Source organism: Meles meles, chromosome 5 (genome assembly GCF_922984935.1).
Source record: "Meles meles chromosome 5, mMelMel3.1 paternal haplotype, whole genome shotgun sequence".
Lineage (NCBI taxonomy): Eukaryota > Metazoa > Chordata > Mammalia > Carnivora > Mustelidae > Meles > Meles meles.
This window is the reverse complement of record NC_060070.1, coordinates 121,010,644-121,027,840: the sequence shown is the minus strand read 5'-3', so window position 1 is coordinate 121,027,840 and position 17,197 is coordinate 121,010,644. Positions and strand designations below refer to the sequence as shown.

At 57.0% G+C, this 17,197-nt stretch overlaps 1 protein-coding gene across 7 annotated transcripts in view; it reads right to left on the bottom strand.

Annotated features, from left to right (window-relative positions):
- GRM4 (glutamate metabotropic receptor 4) overlaps positions 1–17,197 on the bottom strand; it is a 117,641-nt gene that overhangs the window by 62,329 nt on the left and 38,115 nt on the right. For 4 of the 7 annotated variants that reach the window (XM_046006405.1, XM_046006407.1, XM_046006403.1 and 1 more), the window contains exon 3: positions 629–845. The exons of 1 other annotated variant lie outside the window; for it this stretch is intronic. In XM_046006405.1, coding sequence (XP_045862361.1) covers positions 629–845 — 217 coding nt within the window. Of the gene's footprint in view, positions 1–628; positions 846–1,249; positions 1,378–5,145; positions 5,255–17,197 lie in introns of those variants that run through there. 2 more of the 7 variants (XM_046006406.1, XM_046006409.1) reach the window with 2 other exon arrangements.

Genomic DNA, 17,197 nt, shown 5'->3' with positions numbered 1-17,197 from the left:
TCAGCAGGACAGGCCACAGAACTGACCCTCTCAGGGGGCCAGGCTTCAGGATGCCCAAAGGTTTAACCCATGCTTTGCCAGCCTCTTGCTTGCCGTTATCTAAATCTTTATCCCTGGAGCTTTTGAGGACAATTAAGGGAATGCAGGGAGCTTAAGGGGGAAAGGTGGCTTGTGGCAAGAGCAAGTCGGCACCGACTTCCCCGAAGCCACAAGGAACCAGCACAGCCCAGCCCGCCCCAGTCTCTCACTCCCGCCATACAGCTCCACTCCTCATACAACTGTGGCCCCAAGAACCTGCTGGCTGAGCCCCCATCTCCTGGGTCCCTGAGACCCTTCCTAAACAAGACCACCTCCGCCCCATCCCATCCTCCCTCTGCCTGAGAACAGCAGCCTTTCTGCTGGATCCCACACCAGGAGAATCAATAGTCCCTCATCCACTACCCTAGCCCTAGGGGTTCCCTAGCCGGCTGGTAAGACCATGGACAGCTCTCCAGGGCCCAGGAGACAGGCGAAGGTCTGCGAGGGGAGTGGCCCAAGGCAGACAGAGCCCACGGCAGGACCCAGAGGGCCTCTCAGGCAGCACTGGGCCACTGTGCCCTGCCATCCCCCGTTCCCAAGCATGACTCACCATCCTCCCGGGACTTCTGGATGAAGGCCTCCACGCCGCTCTCACCATAGCTGCCCTCCGAGGCCAGCGTGGACACGTAGTTCCACTTGAGGGCGCGGACGATGTCCACCATGGCCTGGGCCTGGTACGTGTCCGAGGGCACCACGCGGGAGAAGAAGTCGTAGCGGCTGTTGTCACTCAGGTCGGGGGCTGTGGAGGCGTAGCTGATCTGGGGGATCTGGGGGCGAGAGGGGCCGCTGATGGGGGCGGCTGGTACCCCCACATGCTCAGCCAGCACCACACCACTGAGCACCAATCTTCTTCCCATCCCCACAGCCTCGGGACTGCCCCAGCCCTTCTTGTCCTGGGGAGACCCTGGGGTGTGGGCTGGGTGGGTCCTAGCCCCCCTGACAGGGGAGGACACTGAGGCCCAGAGAGTGTAAGCACATGGCTGGGTGGCCTTCCCCTGGCTCCAGCTCAGAGTCCCAAGGCCTCCCACCTCCTCTCAGCTCCCCCCACCACCCAGCCTCCCCGTGTCCTCCCCATCCCCACCCAGAGTAAGACTGGCATCAGGATGAGAAGTGACTGATGCAGCAGCCCTCAAGCCCTCCTCTTCCAGAAAAATATCCCAACCAGCCTCACCTGGATCCCGTGGCTGGTTTTCTCCAAAACACACACGCACTGCGCGCACACCAGAGCCTCTGGGTGCCTCCATTCATACAAAGAGCTAGAAGATCCCAGCAAAGAAAAATCCCTAGGTGGACAACATAATTTATCCCAGGGCTGGGGTGGGTGAGGGTGTCAAGAGGGGCACTGAGAGGTCATTCGGCCCATCGCCCTCTCCCAGGAAGCCCCTCACGTCACCACCCAGCAGACTCTGTCCCCACAGCTCCATCATCCTGCCCAGCTCAGGAGACAAGGTCCCTGCCGTTATTCCACAGTCCTGGCCACACTGAGGAGGGAATCATAGGAGGACAGAAAGGGCAGGGCCCCTGGGGAGTCCCTCTGTCCAGAGCCTGGGACCCAGGGTCCAGACAGGTCTCCATGGCAGACTCCAGGCCCTCTGTCCCCCAGGCCTGGCTCTCCCAGCCATGGAGCACCTTTGTGCCCCCACAGATGTCCCCTGGGCCCTCTCCATGCAAAGGTGAGATGCAAAGCCCTTAAGCTGTCCTTCTTCCTGTGGCCGACATCCAACCGAAGGATAAAAACCTCCTGGCCAATCTGTGACCACTGAAGGTGGGAAATGTTTGGGGGGGCAACAGGATTTGGGGTGCACCCTGAACAAGTGGTTGCCACCTGGCCCCATCCCCAGGGACAGCAGGGGTCCACCTTCCACCAAGGATGCCCATGAGCTTGCCCCCCCCGATGGTCCCCCAAGGTGGGCCCCAGCAGGCCCCTCACTGCTTCCCTTACTGAACTTACTCAGGAGAAAGGGAAGGATGTGGGAAAACAGATGATGGCTTGTCCGGATTGGCTGAGCAACTGCAGGGAACCCCCAAACCCTCTCACTGTAACACTCGTGGTCCTTTTAAGCAGGTATATGACCACCGTGGCACTGTCTGTAAGAGCAAACCTTTGGAAATAATCCAGTAAAAGAAACCACAGCCCCTCAAGGAATACTATTCAGCCGTGAAAAAGATCCTGGAGGTTTTTCATGCCCAGCTCTAGACAGTTCTCCGAGACCCACAGCAGGAACAAAGCCTATTGTGGGAGGGGGCAGGATGGGCTTTTCCCCCCTCTGAAATGGAACAGCCTCTGGACAGGGAACCAGGTGGCTTGGAGGCAGGAACAGGGAGACCCTTCCCCTGACACCCTTTGTGTGTTCTTGCATGCAGAATCAGGCAAACATACTACCTGCTTGGGAAATAAATCACACTGTAATCTTCCCGAGCACCTGCTTTCATCCCCTCTCCTACCTGCGTCAATGATCCCCCAAAACCAGCCGGCCCTCTGCTGTGGAGAGCGCTGAGCACGAACACAGCGCCCTCTAGAACAGCTTCAGGTTAATTTCAGGAGAATCGCTATTTCTAGGGTCTGCCAAGGGGTACCAGGGTTGTAGAGGTTGGTTGTTTAAGGGTCTGTCATTCAGAGCAACATCTCTCTTCCTGGGCACTATTAACACTTTGGGGGTATGATTCTGTTCTGGGCACTGAAGGATGCTTAGCAGCACCCCATTCCCCTACCCACTAGATGCCGAGAGCATACCCCTCCCCCAGTCACGACAACCAAAAATGTCTCCAGACATTGCCAAGGACACCCCAGGGTGCAGAACCATCACCAGTGGAGACCTGCTGCTTTGGATCGGTACTGAAACACGGAGCGGGGTGGTGCTATGATGAGGTCTGGGGTTCGCTTCAAAAGCATCACAGCGGGAGGGCACAGAAGAAATGACGATGGCCAGGAGCGGACAGCTCTGAGTCCCGCATACTTGGGGGCTCACCACCCCATTTGCTTTGCACGCACCTAAAAGGTCCCGATTTAACACATTTTAAACAATAAAACAAAACAAAATCGACAGCACCCCCCGGGGCATGCCTCTGAACAGAGGAGCTGGAGAGAGAGCAGGTGGTGGAGAGGGCGGGGCTGGGAGCGGCCCTTCCAGTCTGCCTTCCCAGCAGGTCCCAGTTGTCCGCTTCCCTCTGTGTCTGGTCTTCAGCAAGGAGAGCTCATCGCACGCCCAGGGACCCGCACTTTTCCTAATGAGAAGAAGCTTGTCTCCTGCTTCTGATGTTTTCTCCCAATACGGCTCTGGAGTCAAAAGGGACCGCATGCAACAGAAGGGACAGGAAGCCCAGGGAAGTCTCAGGGCCCCCTCGCGCAGGAGACTTCTCACTCATCACCCCTCATTCTTCCCTCCAAGCCACCTCCCCACCTCTCCTCCAGTTCAGGCACTCTGCATGGACCGGGACGGCACACGGACACACAGATGTCCAGATATCAGGACCCAGGCCCCCGCCCCACTGCCTGCCCCCATTCCCACAAAGGGCGGGAGGGCCAAGCATGGGGTTCCCACAGGGTAAACAGGTCAGTCTGCAGGGGTGCCCCGCCTTGGCTTTCAGGAGCCCAGGAGGGCCCCTTGCTCTAACCCCAATAATTCCCGAGACCCTAGAACAGGGACCCAGCCCTGAGGTGGCTGAGAGGGAGGAGACAACCTCCTGAAGCATCCCCTCCCAGCCCCACCTCCCTGGGCCCCTCGCAGGCTCCTCCTCAGCTTCGGGCCCTCCGAGCTTCCCAGAACGGTCGTTTCTCCAGCAGTGATTTGAGAGCTCAACTGCTCAGGTTCAAACCCCGGCTCAGCCACCCATCAGCTGGGAAGCCTCCAGCAAGTTACTTCTCCTCTCCAGACCTCAGTTTTCTCAGCTGCAAAATGGAAATAATCACAATCCCTGTCTCATACAGTTGTGAGGGTCATATGAGGGAATTTTCATGAAGTGCTGGCAGGGAGTAAGCCCTTGAAAGGTTAGCTCAGAGGTGAGTTATAATCCCTCCCGCCATACCTCCCTTAGCCTTCTATCCCCAACCTCCCAGCCCCTCTGCAGGCTCTCTCCCAGCGTGCTCCCAGGGATGGGGGGGCCTCCTTCTGGAATGCTGGCCCAGCAGGCCCTTCAAGGCCCTCCTCCCTCCTGGCCCCACCCAGGCCTGCAGGGGTAGGGGGAGACAGGGCCTACCCTGGGATGCCCTGCACAGGGTGACTGGGACAAGCCGACCCCACGGGCCTCTGAGGTCTCCTCAGCAATCTCATTGCAGCCCAGCTGGAGCGGGAGAGGTGCTTGATTAACATTCTCCTCAGAGAAGTCCTCTCCTCTGATGACAGCCGCGTGACAGAGGAGGGGACAGCCACACCCATGCCAATGCCTACGCAGCATCAGCCAGAACCCAGATTCCAGCGGCACCTGACCAACCGCAGCTGGCCTACTCTCGGTCCAGCTGCCTGGCTTCCTCTGCCCACAGAGCCCACGTCACCTCCTCCAGGCAGCCCTCCCTGAGCTCCAGAGAGTCTGCTCAGACCTTCCACAGCACCGAGTGAGGCCGCTTCAGGGGCACAAGGCATGTCATCCTGGTATGAGGAAGTCTGGCCTATCTGCCAAGTCAGCAGGCATTCTGAGGTGCCCCGATCGTGCTAGGCAAGGCCACTTGTGGGGACGCAAAGAAACACCCACTGCATCCCCAGAAGGGGTATCCCAGAGTGAAACACTGTGTCTGGAGCTGGCACCCAGCAGAACTTCACCCAAGTGACGGAGGTAGGGGAGAGGGAGGAAGTGAGGAAATCTCTCCCCACCCCCATGCGCGCTCTCCCTCCCCACCATGTGCTCTCACGCTCTCCCTCTCTCCCCCTCTCTCCCTTTCAGGCTTCTGGAGTGACAAGGAGGTCCATGCCACGTGGGGAAAGACAAAAGCTGCTTCCGGGCTTGAGCAGCAATGAAGATGAATGCCAAGTGCATCTGTGTGTGTGCGCGGCGCGTGTGTGCGTGCACGTGCGGGAGCACATGCTCTAAGCGCGTGAGCACCCGGCCCATTCATTCATTTACTCCTCCTACCGGTAAGAGTACCGACAGCCTGCCAGGCATAGTTCTGAGTGCTGGCAATGGACAGGGGGACACTCTGTCCTCGTGAGGCTCCCAGTCTCCAGAGGCAGGCCATGGAAAGGTGATCCCGAGCTGTTAGATGGGACGAAGGGTCCAGGAGAAAAAGGAAGAACAGAGCAGGAGACCATTAGAGAGGGGCCCAGGGGATGTCTGTCCAACCAGGCGACATCTGCGTCAAGACCTCAAGCTGATGAAGGAGGGAGCCACGTGGGTATTTGAGGGAGGGCATTTCAGACAGAGGGAACAGCCCATGCAAAGACCCGCGCATATCCGTGTCCGTGTGTAAATGTTACATGCCTGTGTGTCCAGGTGCACAAGTGTGTGTTTAGAGCCTGAATCTGTTCTCAGGCTGTCCCAGGCCTGGCCAGCAGCCCCACATCCCCCACTAGGTACGGCAACACTGGTGGGCCCCAGGATGTCCCCAGCTCAGGCTCTGGCTCACTGGCTCCCAGACTAGCAGAATCAAGGGTCCCCCCCCACCAAGAGGGGCTGCTCCAAATCCTGTACCACCCAGCAGAGGAGAAGTGATCTGGCAGCGAGGCACCCTGCCCAGCACCCTAGAGCCCAGTTCCCCAAAAGCCGGTATTTCATTCAAGGCTGTTTAGAACGGCCAGGGATCAAACCTCTACCTTGACCTCCACAATGTCCACAGCAACCCAAGACACGTAGCTGGGAGTCCATGACCATCACCATGGACACCCCAAGGCTACCCCCACAGTAACACCAACCCTCTTGCTATGAGCTCTAGTGTTGAAAAGCACCTTCCCTTCTGTTCTCTTCCCTAATGCTTCGCACAGCACTGAAGCTCCCAGGGCACCCTACAGCCAGCCTGCCCGGGGCTCTGCAGTGACCGAGCCTTGTCATCCAGCTTTGTGAACTTAGGCAAGCAAACAGCCTCTCTGGGCCTCAATTTCCTGCCCTATAAATAAGAAAAGACTGCACTAGCACATACATGCAGTGTTCAAAACACGCAGGCCCTCAGCAAACGCTAGCTATTGACAGGAGAGAGGGAGGCAAGGCTAGGACCATTGTGCCCATTTTGCAGATGAGAAAACGTTGGCTCAGAGAGATGAAAGTGCTCTCTGAGTATCACTGCCAGGAGATACCAGAAACAAGGCAGAGACTGAACTACTCTGCCTCTCGGTTCACCATCCCTGAATGGGGCCTGGGACCCTGCCCACCCTCCCAGCTGACTCTGGTCCTTCTGCTCCACCTACCAGCCAGGCCGGGAGGCCACAGATTGAAGCCCGACCCTGCCACCACCTTCGGCCACCAGCCCCAGCCAAGTCTCACGCAGACCTTGGGACCCCCACCTGGCTGGCTGTGGCCCCACTCACCAGGGAAGTGGGGAGACCCTGCAGCCGGCCAGGCAGACCCTGGGCTGGCTTCCTGCTCCTCGCCCTTCTGATCCCAGCTGCTCGAGGCTTCGACTGCCCGGTTCTCAGCATCCACTCTCTTCCTCCCAGATGAAAGGCAGCCAGGCTTTTAGGTACATGAAAGCTTCACGAGCAGGAACTGGAGTTCAGAGAGCCGGTGAGAGGAGGGAACGCCAGCTTGCAAAAGTCTGGCCTGCACGGTCAGGACTGAGGGACACAGTGCCCCAGCCCCAGCCCCCCTCCCCCGCCGGAGCCACACACCATCTCCCATGGGGCTTCTGTGGCAGCATACGGTGCCCAGAGGAGCAGGAGATGCTGCCGGCCACCCCTTTCTCCCTCTATGGGGCCTCGGGAGGGGCAGGGGAAGAGTGTGTCTCCCTCAGAGCTGGGCCCACAGTCTCGCGGGCTCACCAACGAGAACTAGCCTGGTGGGGGCTAGAAAAGGGGGTCCTCAGACATGCCTCCAGGCTGACATGCCAGGTCTGGGACAACAAGAGATTCACTGGGGGCTTTCCGGGGGAGTAGGGACAGAAAAGTAGGGACAGAAAAGGCTGGCAGTGTGGGATGAGGGCTTGGACAGGCTGAAGAGGTGCAAAGAGGGGGACAAGGGTCAAGGGGGGGCATCAAAGCAGCTGGGCAGGGCCTTCACTGTGAGAGACTAGGGATATGCCTGTGGGGTGTGGGGAAACTTAAAGGGGGGTTGGACCAGCACATGGAGGGGTGTGGATAGCCCCCTCACCCTCAGCCCTGTCCAAACCCACCTGGGACAAGGACCCTGGGGTTTAAAAGCAGAAGAGTGACCCTACTGCTTAGAACAGCCACAAAGCCTCACACACACACCCCACGGAGATGCCCCCCCAAAGAACAGAGAAGTGGATTTCCAAGGCCTGGGAAGTGGGGGCAGTGGGGAGGGGCACCCTGGGCATGGGGCTGAGCTGGCATCTGGGTGGTCTTTGGGAGGACTAGGATAGACCTGGATAGGCCTGGCCCAGGGCTTCCTCTCAGCCCACAAGCCGGGGGCCATTCCCCACATGCCTACTGGGGCCCCCCACACTGGGGGCCACTGGCCACTTCCCCACAGATCCTCTGGGGATTCGTGTCACCCTCATTAATTGGATCTCATTACCCTGCTCTGCAGACATAGACCTGCCACCGACTTCTAGCCCCAGATGTCCAGTCAGTCACTCAGCCCCCACTCGGGCCATGCCCATGGTCTCTAGTCTCTGTCTCCATCTCAGCACCTGGGGCACTCAGCCTCCCTTAGCTTTGCCACCCCCAGGCCTGGAGACCCCCTTCCTCTCACACTGTGGCCTGCCACATTTCTTCACTGCGACTGAGAAGGGGACATCAGACTTTCCCAGGAGCCAAATGCTATCTTAAAAGACAGCAAAATTTGCCTCTGCCTTCGGCTCAGGTCATGATCCCAGAGTCCTGGGACCGAGCCCCACATCGGGCTCTCTGCTCCTCGGGGAGCCTGCTTCCTCCTCTCTCTCTGCCTGCCTCTCTGCCTAGTTGTGATTTCTCTCTGTCAAATAAATAAAATATTAAAAAAGACAGCAAAATTTGTCCACAAGGCCCCTGCAGTCCCTGCACCCCGGCTGCCCCTGGGGCCACCAGCCTTCCCCTCCCACACTCTCCCGGCCCACCCGCACTCCTCAGAAGCTCCAGGGATCCGTTCATTTATCCATTCGCCCACTCGATAACGGTTTCCGCAGCCCTCGCACACTCTGCAGCCCCGGGGGGGAACAAGCAGAGACAAATCCCTACCTTCATGGAACAGACATTCTAGTGGGAGGGATAAATAAATACACACACATAACGTTGTCCTTAGAACTGCCGGCACTGCGCCCAGCTCCCTTCCTGGCGCCACGCAGTGAACCTCAACTCCCAGACCCTTGTGGTTGGCTGTGGCCGTGTGACACGTTCTGGCTAACAAGGCCGGAGCAGAAAATGCCATTCCTTGGAGGCCTTAGCATTTCCCTGCAGCCATAAGACCCTACAGGGTACACATTCCCTTGGCTACCAAGACCAGCAACGATCCAGACCAGCCCGGGTCCCTGCAGAGGGAGAGAGCAGAGCCCTCAGCTGAGCCACACAGACGTGTGAGGCGGTGAGTATCTAGTATATGTATTTGAAGCCCAGAAACGTGAAGGAGGTTTGTTCCCAGCACAGCCTCACCGATGCTAACGGAGCAGCAGAAGCCTCATGCTCTGGCTACAGGACGCCCGGAAACAGCCTTCCTTATCTTCACCTCACTAGCCTGGAGATACTGGGTTCACACTCAGCACACACTGATTTGGGCTGAAATGAATTACATTCACACACACACACACACGCATACAGTCATTATCACCATGAAAACTAGCAAAATAGTATTCAGGGGCACCTGGGTGGCTCAGTCGGTTAAGCGTCTGCCTTCGGCTCAGGTCATGATCCTGGGGTCCTGGGATCGAGCCCCTCATTGGGTTCCCTGCTCAGCAGAGAGTCTGCTTCTCCCTGTGGCTCTGCCCCTCGCCCCACTCATGCTCTCTCTCTCTCTTTCTCCCCCCACCCTCAAATAAATAAGATCTTTAAAAAAGAAAAGAAAACTAGCATTTATTGGGTGCTTACTACGTGCGAGGTTACAAATGCCTTCACCCCTTTGATCTCACAATAACTATATAAACTGGACCCTCTTATTCTTCCCATTTCCCCAAAACTGAGGGGAGGTTAAGAAACTTGTCCAAGGCTACACGGCTAGCAAGTGGCCGAGGCAGGATTTGAACCCAGGGGGACATCCTCCAGAGCCCAGGTTACTGTCGCGTAGAACCCCAGCCTCCACCTTGTAACAGTAGGCCTGCACATATATGTGCACGCTCACACACACACTCACGCACACACACGTGACCAGCCATGTGCACACACAGAATCCAAAGGCCAGCCCTACTCTCTCTGAGCGCTCAGCTCCCCACTCACTCCTGGCTGTCACAGGCTGGGCTGAAGTGGCCCATCTGTCTCCAACACAAAGGATCAGGCAGCGGTGGGGGCCAGGGGCCCCAGAGGGTTGTGTAAATGGCTCTGCTTTGAGCAACAGCTAATTTCTAAACATAATTATTAATTTCATGGTTATCATATGCAAACCTCTGCCTCCCAGACGAGATGAAATTGATTTAATTAGAAATTCCATCATCAAGCCTTTTGGATCCAAGCTTTTAATTAGGATCACCAACCCCACCCAAGGCTGCCAGAAAGTGGGCTCCTAGTCCCGGCTTCCCTTCCTGAGGGCCCGGGCAGAGCCGGGATGTGTGAGCAGCTCCATGGTCACTGGGAACCCCGCTGGCCAGGACGGGGCCCCTCGCCAGGACCGTTATCCATCTCCCACCACACATGGGGTGACACGGCCCCACAGTCACAAGTGGCCTCTTCCCTCCTGGAATCATAATGGGGGAAACAGCCTGGTGAGAACTCATACCACCTTGCAGCAAGAAGGACTGGGGTGTTGAAGGTAAGCAGGAGACGGGAGAAATAACAGATCTCCCCTCTTCATGCAAAATTCACATAGCAGTCTCCCTATGGGAGCCTCTGCCAGGTGCTAATAAAACGGCCCTTACAGCTCAGCTCAGGGCAGTCTGTCAAAATTATCAACACCACTTGGCCTTTTAACAAAGCATTTCCAACACACCACCTCTGATCTCATCTCCAGCCACTCCCATCCTGGCCTTGCTCACGTTGAGGCGTTGAGGGGGCCCCCTGGTTACAGCCGTCTCCTTGCTGAGCCCTGAAACACCAGCCATGCTCTGCCTCAGGGCATCTGCGCTGGCTGTTCCCTCAGCCCTAATGATCTTCCAGCAGACGCAATGAGGCTCGCTCCCTCACATCCTTCCCTTCCAGAGAAGACTGCGCAAAAGTTACCTTTGCCTGGGTAAGCGCCCCCTCCCGCAAGATGGTGCCTGGCACACACAGATGGTTCTCGGAGTTCTCCTTCCTCCCTCCCCAGGACTCAGCCGGACTGTCCCTCACCACCTGGGGCCTGCTGAGCCCTGTCCCCACCCCTCTGGACTCTCCTGATTTCCCAGCAGCACCCTAGAAGGCTATCACGTGGGGCTGGCCCACAGCCATCTCTGTCTCCCCATCCCTGGGGCCCACCCGGCCTCTTATCGGGAGAGCACGCGGACACTTGGATTAATTTCCAGGACTGTTCTGAATTATGTTTTCCAGGAGAGAACCAGAGAGAGGCAGGCAGGCAACAGGCCTTTGAACAAACATTTCCCCAGAAAGTGCTTTATTCAGTCCCGTGTCTCACCCTTTTAAACATCATATGTTTTCTTAGGAACCCAGGAAAAAATGTGGTCCCGATAAGGTACTGAGGCTGGAGAAGTGGAGGGCCTGGGCGGGCTGACAAAGGAAGGGTTCAGAGGCAGGCTTGGAGGAATTGCCGCAGATAAGAGCACAGGCTGGGGCGTGGCTGTGGGGGGGGGGTGGAGAGGGCGGGAAGCGCACAAGGGCGAGAACAAATACGATCCTCAAATCAGTCCTATTTCATAAGCAAAATGTAGATCAATAAATTACACTCACTTTTGCAGGTTTTACATGCTAATTCCTTCACCTTGTCAACAGTAATACACATTGGGGGAGGCCAGGGAATGGAGGAGCCCAGAGGCCTAGAGAGGAAGGGCCAGGAGTCTGGTGGAGCTCCTGGGGCCACAGCGCCTGCACCCATTTTCCCAAGAAGGGCTCAAAGCCCAAGTTATCAGAGGCGAGGAAACAGGCTGCCACACTGTCCGCCCACCGCCTCGCTGTGTGACCGTAGGCCAGTCGCCTCCCCTGTGAGCCTCCATCTTCTCATCTGTCAAACGGTCACAGCAGTGAGAGCCTGGGCTCTGTTAAGCCTTACTTTGAGGCTCATATGGGAGGAAAGATGTTAAATCTTAGAAAGGGAGCAGCTGTCCAAGATGCTAGGAGTCATGATGACACGTCTCACAAGTACATTGGGTGCAGTTAGCTGATACGGACTCTCCTTTTGTTGATTCTCACCACAGCCCCAAGATAGGAAGCCTTAGCCCCATTTACAGGAGGCTCAGGGGGCTGGGGAGCAGACCCGGAGTCACCCAGGCCCATCTGATGCCAAAGCTGGGCTTTCTCTGTGCCACAACTGCCCACGAGCCAGGGAGCTAGGCGGCACTGAGCCACACTCGAGTTACTGAGGGGTGAGGAGGGCTCGGGACCAGCCCAGAGTGGCTGCGGCACCCCAGGGGGCCAACGTGCGTTGCTGCGCAAGCTCTGGACATGGAGGGAAGGGCAGCAGGTGAGAGGATGCTCAGGTGTTGGTGGTAGTTGTGCCTTAATGAGTACCTAGTCCGTGCGGAGCACTTCACGGGGATTATCTCATTTAATCCTCACACAATAACCCCATGAAGCGAATGCTATTGATTACCTTCATTTTTCAGAAGGGAAAACGGAGGCCCAGACAAACACGGATATAAAATTAGAGCAAGTGGCAAAGCAGGACCTGAACCCACGGCTATCTTGACTTCAGCCCCTGGGTGCTCTCACACAGCCCTTCACCACACCTCCCATGCGCTCGGCTTTCATTGCCGGCTGCTGCCCTTTGTCCACACCATCCCCACACTGGGGGGGAGGGGGCAGCCAGGATGGGGGGTCAAGAGTCCGTGCCCCAGGTCTCTCCCCAGCACATCCCCTAGCACATTGCTTCGCCTTTGCCTCTCTGAGCCTCAGTTTCCACATCTGTTCAAGAGGGGGCGTGGTTAACGACCCCTGCCAGCTGGACTTACAAGGTCAGGACAAAGGGAGGGGCCTCCATGACCTGGGAGTGATATCTGCCCACAACTATAAGCTGTGGGAGGTGCAGGCAAAGCTGGGACAAGCTCAGCAAATGGGGCGCCCCTGAGAGGTCCGGAACTACGCCTGTGCCCTGCGTGCCTGCTGCCCGGCTCTTGCAAGCTGAGCACCAGCCGAGGGGGGCGGCCGGGCGGAGGGGAAATTAACCAGAGCGGCTGCCCCAGCGCTCCCGCCAGTTAATGTGCTGCGCCGCGTGTAATATACGGCTCTGTATTAATATAATATGATATAATGGGATGTATTAACATTATTGAACACATGAGCCGATAAAAGTCACATCACCGTCACTCCGTGTAATTTATATCACAGCCTGGGCCCAAGCCAGGCTGGCGGGGGAGGGGAGGCCCCACTGGAGCTCTGGGGCTCCCTCAGGGAAGGAGAGGAGGGGGAGGGCCCCTGAGCCCTGGGCGGGGGAGGGGAGCCAAGACCAGAGCAAAACGGACCTGCCACAAAGCAGGCAAGGCCAGGTGATACCCCGGCCAGGGTGTCAAGCAGTGATTTGGGGGCTCTTGGCCTGATCCTTCCAACCAGTCCTCATGGCACTTGACCCCACAGCAACATCTGACCATGCAGTCCCTCCACTTGCCCGCCCACCCACCCCCCGCCGCTTCCTTGCTGCCCAGGTGCCCTCTTTCCTCTAAGACAGCACCTCCTTAGCCTCCTTGGCTGGCCCGAAGTGCTGGCAACCCCGGGACTCAGTCATTCCCAGACTCACTCATTCCCAGGCCACCTATAGCCTGATGACCTACCCCCAAACTCCAGGCTCCCACCCACTGCCTGTTCCCCTTGGCCATCTACTGGGAACCCCAGACCCTCCCAAAGTCCTTCCTAGGCAGGTAAATGCTGCTCAGTCTACAGGATCAGACATGTCCTTGATTCCTCTTTCTCTCACGACCCAAACCTGATTTATCAGCGAATACTGGTAGCTCTACAATGAAAATAAATCCAGAATCCAAGCACGGCCCAGCCACACTGCCACTATCACCCTGGGCCACAGCTCTAGCATTTCTGGCCTGGACTATCCCACCATCCTCTCACTGGTCCCCCACCTCCCACACCACCCATCCCATCCCACTGCCCCTTTCCCAGCTGGCGCCCATGTAAAACTCAAGTTCGGTCATGTCCCTCCTCTCTTCAAGAGGCTCCCTTCTCAGCCAGTTCACCAGGCCCTACACGAGCCACCCCTTAACCTCCTGCCCTCACCACCCACCCCTCTTTCCCTTGCTTGCTCTGTTCCAGCCACTCGGGGGCCTCATGCTGTCCTTCCCAACACACCAGGCAGGAGCCTGCCTCAGGACCTTGGCACTGGCTGTGCCCTTGTCACCGCCTGTTGATACTATATATTCCATTCATGTGTCCTCTTGATCATCTACCTCCCCACTAGAATGTCAGTCCCACATGGACAGGTTTTTGTCTGCCTTGCTCACTGCCATAGCCCCAGGACTTAGCATAGTGCCTAGCACCCAAGCCCTTATTTTGCAGATTCTGCAATTAAGTACGAATGATCAACGAATGAACAGATGAACTAAAGCAGCAGTCCACTTCTACCTGATTCTCATAAATGAGTTTCTCTACCTGATTCTGTTGGTGCAATGTATCTGCTTCTAGAGAAAGAATTTGCAAAACACTGGCCTGGTCCAAATGATGAAACCCAGGAGTGGAGAGTCCAAGTGGCAACAATTTAGCCAAGACCACAGGGTGGGCTGCCGGAGGCTGGCCAGCCTAGCTCAGCTCTTTGCTGCCCTCCCCTCTGACCCAGCACTGCCTCCAGTGGGTTCCCGGGGTGAGAAGGCTGCTGAGCACCCAGACTGCAGGGGGCCTCTGAGATATGCTGGGAAGAAGAGGCAAGGGCCTATGAGAACCTGGAGTAAGAGCCTGGTCTGGTCAGGGCACCCAAGGAGGTTTCCTGAGGAGAGACAGTAAACTGGATGGATAGGCAATACCCAGGTGAAGCGGGAAGGGAGAAGCATCCTGGACAGAAGTGATAGCAAGAGCAAAGGCCCTGTGGCCAAGAGTCCTTCGCAGTTTCAAGGAAAAGCAAGAACACAAAGAGGATGGAAGAAGAGAGCATGAGATGCATCTGTACAGAAAACAGACATGGGGACAAGATGGGGACAGAGAAGAGCAGCAGGAGTGCCCCTGCACTAGTCCAGGTAAGAAGGGAGGGCAGAGGGCCAGGGAGTATCTGTGGAGATGGATAGAAGTATGCCCTCCCCACAAGCCCTCCAGCTTCCAAGTGTCTCTTTGTGACACTCCCAATCTGTGAGCCTTTCGCTAAATGCCAAGATCACCAAAACTAAAAGAAAGGCCTGGAGTCAGAAGACAAGCAAACAGGTTCTCTGGATGCCGGCTTCTCCTCTGAGCCAAGTCCATTCCTTCAAGATAAGCAGGCGCCTAGAGGTTCTCCAGCTGCCCCGAGACATGCAGGGTGAGGAGGCAGTCAGAGAGTAGGCCCAGAGCAGGAAGAGACCAGCCCTGCCTCTCACCTCCACTGCCATCACCCTCTACAGCTCCGCGAGCTTGCCGTGATGGAAAGAACCTGAATTCCAGGCTGTCACCGACTCCCCGCGTGGCCTGTAACTAGACCCTCCCCGATCCAGGGCTCCAGCATTCTCATCTAAGTGTCGTAACAACTACACCGGTGCTTCCCATGTGCCAGACTCAGTTCGCAGCATTAATTTATTTACTCCTCCCCAGAATCCCACCCCAGGCAGAGTACCAGCATTTGCCCATTTCACAGGTGAGGGAACCGAGGCCCAAAGATAGGCATCTGGCATCTGGCCACGCAGGGACATGACCTCTTGCAGCTAGGCTGTACTGCACCCCCCTCCCCCCCACCGAAATAAGGATTAGATTGAATCCCCCTCTGGAACCCTCCTAACGGCTGTGGCTGCCTCCTGCAACTCTCAGCCCAGAGATCCAGCCTCCAGCCTGGAAGGCCCCAGCGTCTCCGGAAGGATGGCAGGTATGCATGGCAGCGGATCTCTCCCCAGACCCTTCTACTTCTCTCTACTTTCTCCAGAAACCTCCAGATGTTCCATCCAGTTCAGTGGCCACATTCCACCTGCCCACGATAGACCAGATATTCGGACATGGTGGGGCGGAGCCCAGTCCCCGCCCAGTACCAAGGACCTGCTCTACGCCCCATCCCAGCACTCCCCAGTGGCATGGGCCCTGGCCCCCAGCTGAGCAAACCCCCTCTTTAAGACACCTATACCGGCCCCTTCCCTTCTCCTCTGTCTCTGGTACATCCTGAGGTCACCTCCAGGGTTCCAGCCCCAGACCGTGTTTTCTACCATTACCTCATTTAATTTACTCGTAACAAAACCCTTCCATGGAGATGTTACTATCTGCATTTTGTAGGCAAAACTTGGACAGGGAGAGAAGTCGTCCTCCCTCAATCGCTTAGCTACTGATTAAAACCCAGGCCCATCAGTGCCAGAGACAGAGCCCATGGCAGGAACCACCAGCGCGTCTGGGTCCTGTCCAGACAATGAGGGGACAGGTTGGAGATGCCCACAGGCTCTGCCTGTCCCAGCCCAATGTGTCCAATTTCCAGCAACTGGTAATCTGAGCTGACACCACTCTCTGGAGGGAACCCCTGACTGGATCTTGGCCCCTTCCACCCTGTCTCATCCACTCAGGCCCCTACCCCAGGATCTCCGGGGTAGACAAAGCTCTGCCCATTAACCAAGGCCTCCACAGGTCCCACTGGGGGCAGGTTGGGTAGCAGAGCCTGGAGAAGGGTCTGGGCACCCTCATAGCTGGGAACACCGGCCCTCCTTTCATGCCAGAAGACAGCAGGCCTCTACAGGGTAAATTCAGAGGAGCATAAATCTCAGCTCAAGTCCCTCAAGCATTTCCCAGCACCTCCTACAGGGGCCAGAATCCCCATCGCTGGGATCAAAGTGAATTCTTTTGAACCCAACCATGTTACCTGGAAGAGGGAGCCTTTAACCATAGACTCTTAGATGAAGACAGTAGGATTGCCCCACTACAGTGCCCCTGACAGGGATCTGGGCTTACTCACCTCCTAGGTCAGGCAGCTCACCACTTCACGAGGGAACCCACCCCAGCTCCAAAACCTGTCAGGCTTTTTGGGACTCTGAATTGAAATCTGCCTATCTGTCACTTTCATGTGTTTCATGGGGCTCTCTGGAGCTGGAGAGACCCAGCCTGTGCCCCCAGCTGGAAGGCCCCCCAGGGCTCCTCGACTCTACTGTATTTACACCCCCATCTGCAGCCCTGCTTGGGCATCTGACCTGTTCTCCATTTGGGGGTCTAGGTCCACACGTGGGCCTACATGGACATGCAGGGGATACAGAGGGGACACTCCCAGGCAGGACCACCACTTAAAACATGGGTCAGGCCACATCCCTCTCTGCCCCAACACCCTCCCCAGCCCAACACTCCCACCCCTCCACCCCCGCGCTTAGCAGGAAATTCCAAGCTCTCTGTGGGCCTTGTTGTCTTGCTGACCTCAAGCTCTAACCAACCCCTCACTTCCCTCCTGAAATCGTCCCTGAGCATCCGAGCATCTCTGGCCTCAGGGCCTTTGCACTTGCAGAGCCCTCTGCCTAGCTGGCTCTTCCCCACATAGATGCAAAGCATTCACCTCCACTCCATCCTCGCCTCGGATCAAGGGGCACCTGCCAGAGACACCATTGCTGAACAGCTTGTCTCAAGTAGCTCCACCCCACGCCCTGTCCCCTTACCCACAGCCCACCTCACCCCAACTTTATATAACATGTGTCTCTTTGAGTAAGTGTCTAGCTCAGTCCTTTGACTCT